This window comes from Gossypium hirsutum, chromosome A02 (assembly GCF_007990345.1).
Source record: "Gossypium hirsutum isolate 1008001.06 chromosome A02, Gossypium_hirsutum_v2.1, whole genome shotgun sequence".
Lineage (NCBI taxonomy): Eukaryota > Viridiplantae > Streptophyta > Magnoliopsida > Malvales > Malvaceae > Gossypium > Gossypium hirsutum.
Genome location: NC_053425.1, coordinates 18,241,056 through 18,256,783, shown reverse-complemented (window position 1 = coordinate 18,256,783; position 15,728 = coordinate 18,241,056). Strand labels below are relative to the sequence as shown.

The 15,728-nt window shown below is 35.9% G+C and overlaps 1 protein-coding gene across 1 annotated transcript; it reads left to right on the top strand.

The window, feature by feature from the left end:
- Positions 1–13,337: 13,337 nt before the first annotated feature.
- LOC107952267 (uncharacterized) lies at positions 13,338–14,696 on the top strand. The gene has a single exon (XM_016887534.2). It carries the CDS (start codon positions 13,338–13,340, stop codon positions 14,694–14,696), a length of 1,359 nt encoding a protein of 452 aa, XP_016743023.2.
- The last annotated feature ends 1,032 nt before the right edge of the window (positions 14,697–15,728 follow it).

Sequence of the window (15,728 nt, the reverse complement as noted above, 5' to 3'; positions counted from 1 at the left end):
GAATATTGATGAGTAAGTTTTGCTTATGCCCACTTGTGTATTTTGATACTTGTTGATGAATGGTAAAGTATTGTTGTATAATTATTTATATGCAACTTACTAAGCTTTATGCTTATTCCCTCTCTTTTCATTTTTCTTATAGTGCCGCCTATCTAGCTCAAGGATCAACGGAAGTCAGAGATATCGATCACACTATCAATTGAAGCTTTCGGTATAGTTTGATTCATATTTTTGAATATGGCATGTATAGGGCTTAGAATTTGCTATTTTTGTGTCATTGAAAACTTGGCCAAATGTGTTGGCTAGGGATAAATCCCTCATTTTGTATTAAGCCTCAAATAATGGCTAATGTTCTTGTTGATTTGTATGGAATGAAGTTATTTCCATGGTTGAGTAAAATGTGTAAATGGAATGTTGTCTGTTGTGGATGATTTGGTTGCTTGAGATAGTCTTATATTGGATTTGCTGGTTATTGTGCAGGTTGTGTAAGTAAAGGTGGCAAAGAGGCTTAGTAAATAGCCTTATATTATCCACACGGGTGGACACACGGGCTTGTGTCTAGGCCTTGTGTCATGGGCGTGTGGTCCGGCCGTATGTCCCCTGCACGTAAAAATTTCAAGTTAGTATGCATGATAGTAAACACACGGGAAGAGACACGGTCGTATGTCTCAGCCGTGTGAGGGACACGGCCTAGCACACGGGCATGTGCCATGGTCGTGTGTCATTTTGGGGATGCTAACGTCAGAAACAGAATCTCCATGTTTTTACACACGGGTTAGGACACGGACGTGTCTTGGTCATGTAAAGCACACGGACGAGGGACACGGGCGTGTGCCAGGCCGTGTAAAAACCCTTCTAGGTGTGCAATTAAAATTAATTCCACATAGGTGGAGGACATGGGCGTGTCCCTGTATTGCTTAGGCCGTGCGAGCCACACGAGCCATCAACATGCCCATGTTGAAAAAGGCCACACGGGCGTGTTGTCCTTCCACACGAGCCTATACCTTGTTTCAAAGTCAAATTTTCTATATATGAGTTAAGGGCCCGGGTTGATCCCGAATAGTCCCCAATGGTCAATTAGGGGCTCGTAGGCCCATCACAAGAGGTTTAAACTAGAAATTGAAATAGTTTTAAATTGGACATAGTCTGGGTGACTTATGAAAGTTTGTGTGCATGAGATCGAGTTAAGTAATGCCTCGTATTCTACTCTGGCATGGTTTATGGGTATGGGGTGTTACAAGTTTAGTCTCAAATTAGGGAATAAAAAGGTGGTAAAGATTAGCATGTCTTTATTAAGAAAACATTTAGTCTATTCTTGCTAGCATTATAACAATTAAGAATAATCCGAACGATATGTATACTTTAGTTGCATAATTTCAAAATTCTTGTTCTTGAGTGTAATTATACTAGACTCATAATTGTGGCGAAAATGTATTCTAAAGACATTTTTCAAGCACTTCCTCTTTTCAATTTATGCATGACTCAAGACGAGCAATGCATTAAGTTTGGGGGTGTGGAAACACAAAAATATATAGACTTTTTAATACCTTTTAAGCTCTAATTCATGCAGTTCTGTAGTAAATTTTGTCAAAATTCATACTTTAATTATAAAATAATTAATTATTAAATTATTAACATATTGAATTTTAATTATTTTTATAATAAATTTTCACAATTTTGGTTTATTTTCGACAGTTTTTCACAAAAGTTGAAAATTGACTCGGCAGACACCTAAAAAGGCTTGAAACGTTGGGGAATTTTTGTATCAACTGAACCAAGGGCAAGATTAAATATTTTTCCAGCCAAGGTTGGTCCAAATGATGATCATTTTATATAATTTATATTAAATTTTTATCCAAGTTAAATTGGGTTAAAAATTAATTTAAAGCCTGAAGGAGAAAGTGACCCAGCATGCTAAACATTGAAGACTGATCCAATAAGAAAATTTGCAGCCCAAAACCAACCCAATAAGCTGACCCAATCATATTATTTAGTTGATTAAATTAATTGCAAAACAGCACTCAAGTTTCCTTAAAATCCTATTCAAACCCCTCCACGTTTTGTGCTTTTGAAGATTTGCCCCAAGCTAAATGTAGCAAAGTTTGAAACATTCAAACATTGCTCCATGTGTGGAAAGCCAAGGGAAGTGTGTGGCTACTAATTATTTTCTATGTTTAGCAGCTACTTTAACCTATAAATACCCCCTTCACCTATTAACTCAACACACCTTCATTCCCACACATCTCTCTCTCTTTCACTCACTTGTTCTCTTTGGTTTTTCCCTTTTTCTTGTCCATTTCCCTTGTCGATTTCCATCCTGAAAAAAAGCCATCTTCCACCTTGGAATTGAATCATTCAATTGTTCCTAGATGCCTCGATTCAATAGAACAAGCAGAGAAGGAGAGGAGCGCACTAGTCTGGCTTCCGAGAAATACAGGATTTGCTTCCTAGTTCCCTTCTCTTTAATTTTCTTGTTTATGTTGTGATCATGAATATGAATAATTGTTTTTTTTTGTTCTTGTTCTAATTAAAATGACTTCAATTACTTCGTGTTAGATTGATTGCATTCTGTCCGCTTCAATATTTAAAATCATGTTTGTGTTGTTATAGGCCTTGGTGAGTTGTTCAATTAAATAAAATCTTGTTTATGCTATACTTGCATTATAAAATGTAAGGTAACGAATGAATTAATTATTAAATGTGTTGCAGGCCAATTTTGACCCAACAAGAACCCAAACATCAAACCCAATCTAAACCTAAACCCTAACCCAACTAGCCTAAAAACACAAAACAAATCAGAAAAAAAACCTAGTTCCCCCCTAGCCGCCGCCTCTGTCCCATCACCTCTGTCAACCCCCATTCCACCGTTCAACCACCACCTGCAAAACAAAAAGAACATGCAAGCAGTAAAAACGGATTAGAGAGCAATGTAAACGGCTATATAAGCCGAACAAAGTGATGTAAAAAGGGGATTTTCAAATATAAAAAAAAGGAAAAACAAATCAATACAAAAACTGAATATTGAGAAGCAATCGGATAGAAAAATAGAAAGGTAATTTCTTTGTTTCTTTACTGCTAGTATTCTTAGATAAACATAAAAAATATATCAAATCTTACCTTGTTTTGGGGGGTGATCGGAGAGTTTAGAACCGAGAAGTTTTTTTGATTTCCATCGGCTTTCGTGAGGTTTTTGGGTACTTTAACTACGGATCTAGGGCGAGGGGAGCAAAAGGGTAAAAAAGGGGTCGATTGCACTTCCGGCCACCATATACGGTGATCGTCGACGACGGACGGACGGTGGTCCGATCGCCGAAAATCGTCCATGCCCAGAGCACCAAAACCATTCCCCTTTTCTTTTTTTTCAAAACCATAGCTAAAATAAGTTTTTTTAAAAAAAAACTTGACTTTTATACCATTTACAAAACGGCGTCGTTTTGGCTTAGTGCCTGCTGGTATAAAACGGCGTCGTTTTGGAGTAAAGCGGGTCGACCCGACCCATTCCAGTCAGGGTCCGCGTGTTTTCGTTTGATGGGCTAATTGCGCGAATAGTCCTTCCGCATTTTATTATTTTTGAATCGGGTTTCTTTTAAATTTTAATTTACCCTATAATTTTTTTAGGTTTTTGATTTAGTCCCCTATGAAACACGCGTTTTGGGGTTTGGGAAATTTCCTCGTTTGGTCCCCCTACGTCTCACGCGCGTTCAAATAAGCCCTTCCTTTTTATTTTTTATTTCGAATTCGCCTCAAAATTTCAATTTTTTAATTCAGTTTCGTCCTTTTTTCATTTTTTCTCATTATTTTATTTTAATTTTAATATTATTTATACTATTATTACTGTTATTATTATTATATATTTTTTATTAGCATTTCATTATTATTATTTTTGCTTAATACTTATACGTATATATATTATATATATTATTATTAATATCTTTTTTGTCGTTATTATTAATTTTCTTAATATTATATTATGTAGATATTCTTTTAATATATTATGCATATTCTAAATTCTATATTACGTATATATATATATTTCTTACTATATTATGTATACATTCTTAAATATTATTAGTTATATATTTTCATATTACCATATATATATATATCTAATGTTATATTACATATATACTTTAAACGCTATGTTAAGTACGTAAATATTATGTACAGTTTTTCTTAAATATTATATTATATATTTAAATACTAATACTATGTATATATGTTTCCAATATATATATGTTTACGTATTTATAGCGTTACTAATTTTCTTTTATTACTTTTATTTTCCCCTGTACATATTGTCGTTTATATATTCTTATTATTACTATATCTATTATTTATTAGTATTTTACTATTACTATTATTAGTATTATTTTTTAATCAATACGTATATATATATATTATGTTTTTTAATACTATATTTTTAATACCATATATATTGCGTATATTCTTAATACTATATATTGTATATATTTTAAATATCACATTATTCATACATTTTTTATATTATCCCATGTAAATACTTTCAATACTATATTGTGCATATATTTTTGTCTATATTATATATATACTTTTAATACTCAATACTATTATTATGAATATATTTTTTGGTATATGTATGTATATATTTTTTTTATTAATATATTATTATCATTATTTTTTTCACTTTATATTATATTATTTTTATTTTTGTACATACTTTTAATATCATTATTATCTATAAATTTTCAATATATATATATATGTGTGTGTATATTTACGTAATAATTGTTTTTTAATATTATTATTATTTCTAATATGTATATATTATGTATATATTTTTAATACTATGTATATACTTTTTATTCCTATTATTACGTATATTTTTTAATGTATATATATTTTTATATCGTTATTATTAGTTATTTTTTATATTATTACTGTTTTCAATATATATTGTATATTTTTTAATCGGGTATTATATGTTTTATATATATATGTTCCCTAGTATTTCGTATTTGCATTATTACTATTATTATCATGTTTAATACCATATGCATTATTATTGTGTTTTCTACTATTATTATCGCATATACATTGTTAATGTTTTATATATTATTTGCTTCATATATTCTTAACTTTTTATTATTATTTGTCTGTTCCGAATTTAGCATATTAGTTCATATCATATTTCAACATCAATATTAGTTTTCTTTTACTTTTATTTTTTTATCTAGAAATATTTTCATTCATGTTTTTAAATTAATTTCAACAAGTAAGGCAACGTACCGATTTAACATTAAGTCTTCGATTTCATCACTATGTTGGGTGAATATCAATCAGCTCGTGTTAAAAACGGAACGTCCTTCTCAAAAGAAACCCAAAAAAAACTTGAAATTTCTCGCGTTTTAATTGGATCACGATTAATGTTATATTGAACTCACAATTTTGAAATTCAAGACAACACATGTTTAATGAGATACCAATTTTGGGCGTCGCAGGGGTGCTAATACCTTCCCCGTGCGTAACCGACTTCCGAACCCTATTTTTTTCTCTAGCTTTTGACGTAGACCTAAGTTCAGTCTTCTTTTTATTTAAAGAATAAATTTTCTTTTAAAAAAGAGGATTTATTAGGTGTCCGATCACACTTAGGAAAAAGGATCGGTGGCGACTCCCTTTTTTAATAAAATCGAAAGTCAGTTTTCAAATTTTAAATAAATCGCCTCAATTAGTGACCGAAAGCAAAAAATTTTACATCGCTACAGTTGGCGACTCCACTGGGGACTCTTTTTTTTGAGAGTTGAGTCTAGAATTAAACGTGTGTTGTCAAAACTTTCAAAACTCCATGTTCAAATTAATATTTAGTCGTGATCCTTTAAATTTTGTTTTTGAAAAGGGATGCATTTGCATCATGTTGTAAATATTCTTCTAACTTGTTTTATCTTGTTGTTCTTCAGCTCTAAGTTTTTATGGTTTTAGTTTTTTATAGTTTAGTTTTTAAATAAAACGTAAAGGTTTGTGAGCTTCTCCCCACACACCGTGCACTTGCATTTTTGCATAACATGAGCTCTCTACCCAGGCTCATTCCGCTTAAGTGGAAGTAAACGCCATGCCTTCGTGAGTTAACTCGCCCCTCTGCACAGGCTAGTGAATACTTCCGAGTTACATACGATTTATGCTTTTGTGAGTTAACTTGTCCCTCCGCATAGGCATAAGTAAATGTAATCCCTCGAATTGAACTCATAAGCCTGTGATAGGAAATGACCGAGGCTTCATACTAATCTTAGCAGATGACAGTACGGATAATTCGAGTACCTATCTAGAATCGAAACCGCATATAGTGAACCATATGAGCCACCTAATTAAAGCCTTGTCGAACCTCCGTCCGTTAATAATCACAAAAATAAGTACACAGGAGAAACACCTCTTGTCTTTCATTTCCATAGTTTTATACAAAAGAATTGAACCGGGTAGCTTAATGTGTTGAAGTTTCCATAGTTTTTCTCAGTTTATATTTGTTGTGATTACTAACCAATGTTGTTTTCCTTTATTTTTATTTTCCATCATGCATCGTAGGCATCTTGATTAGGAAGGTGTTGATTAGAGATTGGTTGCCAAAAACGGGTTTCTAATGGAGGAGTCAATTACGCAAGTAACCAAGAGAAATGTTGTGGTTCGAGACTGGTCTTTGAAAACCCAGAAAGTAAAAGGGGACAGTTTAACGGAAGGATGTACCTCCAATCTTCCTGAACATGTAACTTCGAATGTTCGTCAGAATAACCTCGAAGACTTGACTCAGATTTGGAAACAGTGGGACTCAGATACTAGGGGGATTTTCACTGAAAAGTACCGGGATATAGCTCACTTGATCGCCGTCAATGTAGATGAATAGTTGATTCAAGCCATGGTTCGATTCTAGGACCCAGCATACCAATGTTTCACTTTCAATCATGAAGATATGACTCCGACCATAGAAGAATATGCTGCTTTGCTTCGTGAAAGAGCCTAAGCCAATGACCTTCAAGAAAAAGCTAGTGAGGTTGACCGGAATGACCGATATATGGGCTGAAAAATAGGTAAAGAAAAAGAATGACTTCAGTTGTGTTCCGTGGTTTTCTTTGCTAGACTTAGTTCAAAATCATCCAGATATTGCGAAGAGATGGATATGTTTGCTTTGGCCATTTACGGATTGATCGTCTTCCTAAAGGTTTTGAGGCATGTAGAAGTCGCGGTAGTGGATTTCTTCGAAAGGTTGGGGCAAGGGATCAACCCCGTCCCAACTATCTTGGCCGAGACTTTTAGATCTCTGAGTAGTTGTAGGAGAAAAGGGGAAGGACGTTTTATCGGATGCGCGCAGTTGCTTAATGTCTGGATTCTAAGCCATTTCTGGAAAGTAGAGCGCACACCTTTCCACATGTTCTCAAAAACATTCGCCCCATTAAAGGCTTACTTTGAGAAAGATTGGCCGAAAGATGTCACCGAGCAGCACTGGGTTTCAGTTTTTCAAAACCTTCGCGCTGAAGAGATAACCTGGAGAGCACCATGGATTCGTCCTTCAGTTCTGATATATAAATGCAGAAGCCAAGATTAGGTGCCTTTACTAGGATTATGGGGAGGAATTGGATACGCTCCGTTAATGGTGTAACACCCCGAACCCGAGGCCGTCTCCGGAGTCGAACACGAGGTGTTAACAGACTTCAAACCACTTAAAAAAAATTTCCCAGACAAGCTACCAGTCTGCGTACTAGTCTCTTTAAAAATCATATCTTGAGTTCTGAAACTCGAAATCCAGTTCCGTAAATTTTCCCTGAAACTAGACTCATATGCCCATCTACATATTTTTTTCTAGAATTTTTTGTCGGGCCAATTAGTACAGTTTATTAGTCAAAATCTCCCATGTTACAGGGATCAACTACACTGACCTTTGCGCATTACGACTTGGATATCTCCCTGCACAGAGCTTCAATACTGATGCCGTTTGTTTCTATAGAAACTAGACTCAGAGAGGAATCTATACATATATGGAATGACTCCTAATTATCTCTTTTTAATTTATAATGAATTTCCAAAGTCGGAACAGGAAATCCAGAAACCGTTCTGGCCCTGTCTCACGAGAACCTAAATATCTCTTAACATACTGTCCATATGATCGTTTCGTTACTTTCCTATGAAAATAGATTCATCAAGGTTCGTTTACATAATTTATTCATTATTTAATTCCAATCCTACTATTTTTAGTGATTTTCCCAGATCTACATCACTGCTGCTGCCAGCATCTGCCTTTAAGGTAGACTTTACCTATTTCATAGTTTCCATGATTCAACTAGCCCTTTTAGCATAAATAGCACAAATTATGATAGTGATTAACCATTCCATACCAAATGATTATAACATTATGCTCAAACATATATAAGCCATTTTCGCATGGCTATATACATTAACCAAAATATTCTTCCGCCACTAGTCTATTTTATACATGCCATAAGATAATCCAAAACATAGCAGTACCAAACAGTGGATAGTGATAGTATGACTAGTTGCTGACGATCCCCGAGCCTGTAGCTTCGCAATGAGATCTATAAAACAGAGGAAACAGAGTAAACGGAGTAAGCATTACAATGCTTAGTAAGTTTTAAGCAGTGTCAACAGATAACAATCAAATTATAACGTAGTTGTTCGTATTTTTATTTCACTCTTCCTTCGGGCATACCATCCCTTTACCGAATGTGCACATCTCATCATATACAATAGGCAGATAAACTTTCACATAAAAGTGAGCTCATGTGACATAGATATATCGTATGATTTCACATCACCTCTCACACTGATCCGATGTCACATAGTCATAGGAATAGTCTCATAGATTGCTCTCGTATGCATCACATAACTACCTTATGATTTAATGCAAATCAAGCTCACATATAAACTTGGAGTACATACCTGTTTAACCTTTCGCATTGAATATATTTATAAGCAATTCTTATTACGAAGTCTTACCCGGACATAATCTCCACACGAAGTTATCGGGTCTTACCCGGACAAAATTCCCACACGTAGTCATCGGGTCTTTAGAGCTCGGATATAGTACGAGCACGAAGCTTACGGACATTAATCAGTGATAATATTCTCGCATAAAGCCTGCGGGGTTTTAACCCGGATATAGTACTGACACAAATGCCCTTCGGGACTTATCACATTTATGCACTTTCACATCCATCACGTTGGCCACTCGACCCCGTCACATATATACACTTTCACATTCATCACATCGGCCATTAGGCCTTATCACATATATACACTTTCACATTCATCACATCGGCCATTAGGCCTTATTACATATATACACTTTCACATTCATCACATCGGCCATTAGGCCTTATCACATATATACACTTTCACATTCATCACATCGGCTATTAGGCCTTATCACATATATACACTTTCACATTCATCACATCGGCTATTAGGCCTTATCACACATATACACTTTCACATTCATCACATCGGCCATTAGGCCTTATCACATATATATACACTTTCACATTTATCACATCGGCCATTAGGCCTTATCACATATATACACTTTCACATTCATCACATCGGCCATTAGGCCTTACTATCATTTCATATTCGAATACTCATAAACTTACAATATTATGATTTAGAATTCAAGTATGGGTTTAATCAATAGCTTATGAGCAACTAAAACAAGTTTATCAAGGTTCACAACATAATCTCAAATTCAGCACAAGCTGTTTTTCCTGAGCAATAGTCACTAAATTATTTATAACTGGAGCTACAAAACTCCAAATCACTTTCCGTTAATTTTTCCTGAATATAGACTCGTATATCTTCCATCCACAAAATTTCAAGAATTTTATGTTTGGCCAATCAATACCATATTTTTCTTAAAGTTTCCCCTATTTCACTGTTTGACTAATCTGACCACTCTTCACTACGAATCAAATTCCTCATTTTACTGAATTCAAAATGTGTTGTATTTGATTTCATTTGAAACTAGACTCATTAAGGAGTCTAAGCATATAAATTTTATCTTATAACCATTTTTGTACAATTTATAATGATTTTCTAAAAATAGAACAGAGGATTACAGTGTCATTCTGCGTTGTCTCACACAACTTTAAGTATCTCATTATCGGAAATTCCTTTGCTTACACGGTTTCTTTTATAAGAAACTAGACTCATTAAGCTTTAATTTAATGTCTCATTCAGCCTCTAATTCAAATCCATAAATTTATGGTGATTTTCTAAAGTCACGTTACTGCTGCTGTCCTAAGCAGACTATTTCAAATTACCCTTGAATTCCCAAGCTCAAACACTTAAGAACTTACCATTTGAGCTTAGAACATATCATGGCCACATCATATCTTATTAAATCAACTCATCATGTCCTATTATAATTGAATTTACTGAACGTTTAATCACTTAAAACTTACCTCGGATGTGGTCGAACAATTTCGGCGGCTATTCGATCACTTTTTCCTTTCCCTTGTTGGACGCCTCTCCTTTAGAGTCTTGAGCTTAAACAAATAAATTAACTCATTTAACCGCTTTGCTACATATATTGGTATCCACATTTTAATGATTTTATGACATACGAAACGACATGGTAAAATTTTCATCTTGCTACTTTATGTTCTTAGCTATTCGGCTAATAACCTCATGCAATTACCATACTATCAATAATCTAATCACACATGCATATGCATACTTGGACATTCGGTAATCACCTTTGCTAATTTTAAACTCAACATCACATAAGCTCCCAAGTGATGGCCGAATGCTTCATTTGTTACCCAACTAACCATTCAATAACCTCAACCTCATTACCACCCTTTTATGCCTAATTATCTAAGTCAAGATAAGATCATCAACATGCCTAACTATAGCCGAATGTGCAACATTAATCTATCATTTCTATCTCATTTAACACTTAACATTTACCACATATCGATTCACCAAACTCTCCATCTATTCATGCTCTCATATTCGGTCACCCATACCCATACTAACCATATAACTAATTAATCCTAGGGTTAAACACAAGTGCAATATTGAAGCACCATGGCCGAACCTTCGTGAAGTTGCTAAGACCCCTCATTTCTACTCCTCACACACTCTCACATCCAAACCTTTTTATTAAACACTCAAGCTCAATCATCTTCATGCCTCATCACCACAACATCAAAACACCAACCAAGAAAGACAACACCCATGGCCGAATATCATCTCCATCACATAGCAAGATTTAGACCATGGGCTAGGTAGAACTCAAACTAACAACTAAAACATGCATGCATCTCATGGAACATCATCAAACATACCTTAGTCTAGTTACATGCATGGCCGAATCTCTTCAACCTTTCTTCTTCCTTCCTCCTTCAAATTTTCGGCCAAGGTGTTAAAGGATGAACACTCTTTCTTTTTTTTTTCTTTGTCTAGTTACGGCAAATGGGGGGGATGGATGAGACAACTTTGTTTTCATCACCCCACCCTTTTCATTACTTAATTACTAACCCTTTATTTATTCTTTCTAACATAACACACTAAGCCAACATGTTCCCAACATGTTTCCACCCATAGCATGGCCGGCCACTAGCTCAAATTTTGGGTAATTTGACATGCAAACCCATCATTTTCATAACATGCATTAATAGGCCACTTCACATTTGCCTTGCACATTTCTAAATTTTCTCAAATAAGTCCTATTTAATAAAATTCACTTACAATTAACAAAATTCAAACATGAAATTTTCACACATGCATATATACATATAATAGACATAAAATATTATATTCAATTATTTCTGCAACTCGGTTTAGCGGTCCCGAAACCACTTCCTGACTAGGGTCAATTTAGGGGTGTCACAAATGGTTCAAAGACAGTTTGCTTCACGACAGTTCATACCTGCTACTGGAGGATTGGCACAATCAGAGTTCACATTTACGGGTGAAGGCTACATGAAAAGAGTCCGAGATACTGTAAAGTCTTGGAAGGAAATTCACTAATGGAGTTAGCCCTTTATGCTGATGCTATCACTCAAGATTATGACTTATGGAGAAAATGACGAGTGAATAGTCAACAAATCTCATCGACGAGTTACACTTTCCAGAATCCTTTCTCAGAAGAAATGCCATCCGAGCTGGAAGTAGCGAAATGCGAATTTGAACGTGAAAAGGCTAAGTTGTTACGGGATATCAGCTCTCTTCAAGAGGAAAACTACCAGCTAAAGATGGATGTTCAGATTGAAAAGTCCCAAACCGTGAAAATCCAAAGAGAAGCTGAGATCGTGAGAAATGACTTAAGGGACCTTCATTTGGAAAATAAGAAATTAAGAAGCACTATAAAAAATAGTGGGTTGGGCAAATCGTCGGCAGAATGGAAAGAAGAAATTAGCAACATCAAATGTGGGATGGAATTCTGAAAAGGGAAAGCAAAGAAAGAAGAGGAAAAAGCTGCGCGTGCTATGATAGAGTTAAGAAAGAAGAATGTCGAGTATGAAACTGTGACTGTAGAATTTGTGACTAGTCAGTCCGAACGCCAAGAGCTAAGAAGAAAAATACGAGATCTAGAAAATATGCTGCAATCTCATCAGCAACAGTTAGATACTCTTCTAAAAGCTCTAGAAGAAAAGAATGATCAGTATGAAAGAGACACTCGTACTTATGAAAGAGCTCTCCAAGAAAAAGAAATGTAACTCAGCTTTTTTATCAATGAAATTCGCAAGGCAGCTATGCAAGTGGTGCAATTATCGGATGAAACCGAAGCTCTCAGTTGCCAATTCCCTCCGAGCCAAAGATTAAGCATGTCAGAGTTCTTAGAGCGAGTGAAGAAACAAGGCAATGTGGCTAGGAAATTTGTGTAACTGTTGAATAAAAAATGGTGAAACGTTTTGTAATAGACTCCTTTGATAAATGAAATGCCTAGGTATGGGGCTATCTTGAAATCAACACCAAATTCCTACATATTTGTTTATGACTAACATTCATTCGTCATTTTTTTAACATTTGTCATTCATTCATCCATTCATCTATTCATTGCATGTACATATCACTGTATAATCCGCAGTTGCGACACTCCAAGTCTGGAATCATGCCATTCTTATAGGACGCATCGAAAAGCTAGAATTATGGAAGCCGAGTTCAATGAGAGAATTGAAAGGATGGAAAAGACCCAAAGAGAATTGCAAGAGAAGTTAACCAAGTCACAACAGGAAGCAAGAGATCTGATGTTAAGATCTCAAGAGGAATCGCTCGAGCAAATAGAGCAGATGGCCAAAATGATGGAGATGATGACAGCTTTGGTCAAAGGAAAAGGACTTATGTAGAGTCCTAACACTATGGAGCCTCAGCCAAGAACTAATCATGATCAGGATCCGCTCTATCCCCCAAGATTCACTCCACCTCATGCACATGTAATGCAAAGAGAATGTCCTCGAGGAGAACCTGCAAGCTTTGAGCAACGACCTGTACCCCCTACTTATCTAGGGCAAGGTATATTCACATCGAACCCTGAAACTAATCCTGCCGATCCCAATGTTCCAGATCCGGTAGAATTAGCCAAGTTGAAAATGGATGATCATGATGCCCAAGATAAGTATAGGAGCTTGGAAGAAAGGCTCAAGGCAATAGAAGGTGCTAAAACCTTCTCTGCACTAAGTGCCAAAGAGCTTAGTTTGGTGCCCGATCTGGTTCTGCCTCTAAAATTTAAATTTCCAGATTTTGAAAAATACGATAGAACGAGATGTTCAAAAGCGCATCTTGTCATGTTTTGTTGGAATATGACTGGTTACGTGAATGAAGATAAATTATTAATACATTGTTTCCAGGTCAACTTGGTCAGATCGGCCCTTCGTTGGTATAATCAACTTAGTAGAGAAAGGATCCAATCATGGAAAGACTTGGCATCATCATTTTGCGAACAATACAAGCATGTATCCGACATGGTGCCTGATCGACTAACTCTACAGATAATGGAAAAGAAGCCAACGGAGACTTTTAGACAATACGCGCAAAGATGGAGGGATATCTCGGCCCAAGTAGAACCCCCATTAACTAAAACTGAAGTAACGGTCCTCTTCATCAACACTTTTAAAGCATCGTTTTATGATAAGTTGGTAGGAAGTGCCACGAAAGACTTCACAGATATTGTAATATCTGGGGAACTTATAGAAAATGCCATCAAGAGTGGAAGGATCGAAGGTTTCGAAAGCTCGAAAAGGGCAGCACCTGTAAAGAAAAAAGAGGCAGAAGCCCATATAGTGGGAACTGAGAACCATCATACTTCTAATCCTTACCCAGTCCAGCCACGACCTCGATATCACCCACCTCCAAACTTTTATTATCCACCCCAAAACCCTTACTATCAAGCACCTCCTCCTTACCCCGTCTACGCCACAGATAACCAAAGACCATTTGCCATGTTCCCACCAAACACCATGCCTACTCAAGGCCAACCTAAAAATGAACAAAGACCAACAAGATCCAATCCTGAAAAACCCCAGTTCACCCTAATTCCCGTGTCATACGGAGAGCTGTACCTAAAACTATTGGAAAAACAATTAATATCCCCACATTATATGGCACCCTTGAAGCCTCCATACCCAAAATGGTACGACCCTAATGCCAGTTGCATGTACCACGCTGGAAACCAGGGGCACTCTACAGAAAATTTTTTGGCCTTTAAAAGGAGGGTTTAAGGTCTTATCGATGCAGGCATTTTACGATTTGATGGCGCTAGCAATACGACTGAAGGGAACGTGTGCGCGGTAACAAAAGAAGACAGGAGGCGTGCCAAAAATTGTGTTTCAGAAATAAAGACACTGTTGCGAAAGATTAGGAGGTATTGTTTGAAAGGGGTCGTTCTGTCATCCCAATAGAATTTTCAAAGAAGGAAATTCAAAAAGTCAATGTTTTTGTGATTTTCATGGGATCGAGAGGCATGACATCCAGTCTTGTGAATGATTCAGAAAACTACTTCAAGACATGATAGACAACAAGGAAGTCGAAATCTTTAACAAAATGAAAGAGGCCGATGAAGGAGAAGTATGCACTTCTGATAATCAATCATCATGTTTCCCTTATAGTGCCGATCGACCATTGGTGATTTATTACGATGCAAAAAAGGAGCAAGTGAAACCAAAGATGATAATTGAAGTACCATTTCCTTTCCCTTACAAAGACAACAAGGCAGTACCATGGAAATATGATGTCAACATTATCATACCTGAAGGTGAAAAATCCAAAATCACGACCGAAAATGTTAGCAAAGTAGAACACTTCACCCGCAGCGGGAGGTGTTATTCTAAAGCGGTCGAACCAATGAAGAAGACTAATGACCTGAAGCAGAAAGGAAAGGCACCGAGACATGAGGCCGAGGTTGAACTTGAGAATCCATCCAAAAAAGAAGTTAAAAGGCTAGTGAATGAAGAGGAAGCACATTAATCTTGAAGTTCATCAAGCATAATGAATATAACGTCGTGGAACAGTTAAGCAAACAATCAGTACAAATTTCGGTATTACCCTTACTGTTGAATTCAGAACCACATCGGAATGCTTTACTGAAAGTGTTAAATTAAGCTTACGTGGCAATCAATATATCTGTCGAAAAACTTGATAGGTGGGTGAATAACTTGAACGAGGATAATTTTATTTCTTTCAGTGATGATGAAATACCGCCAAATGGTAGGGGCTCCGTAAAAGCATTGCATTTCACAACCAGTTGCAAGGGT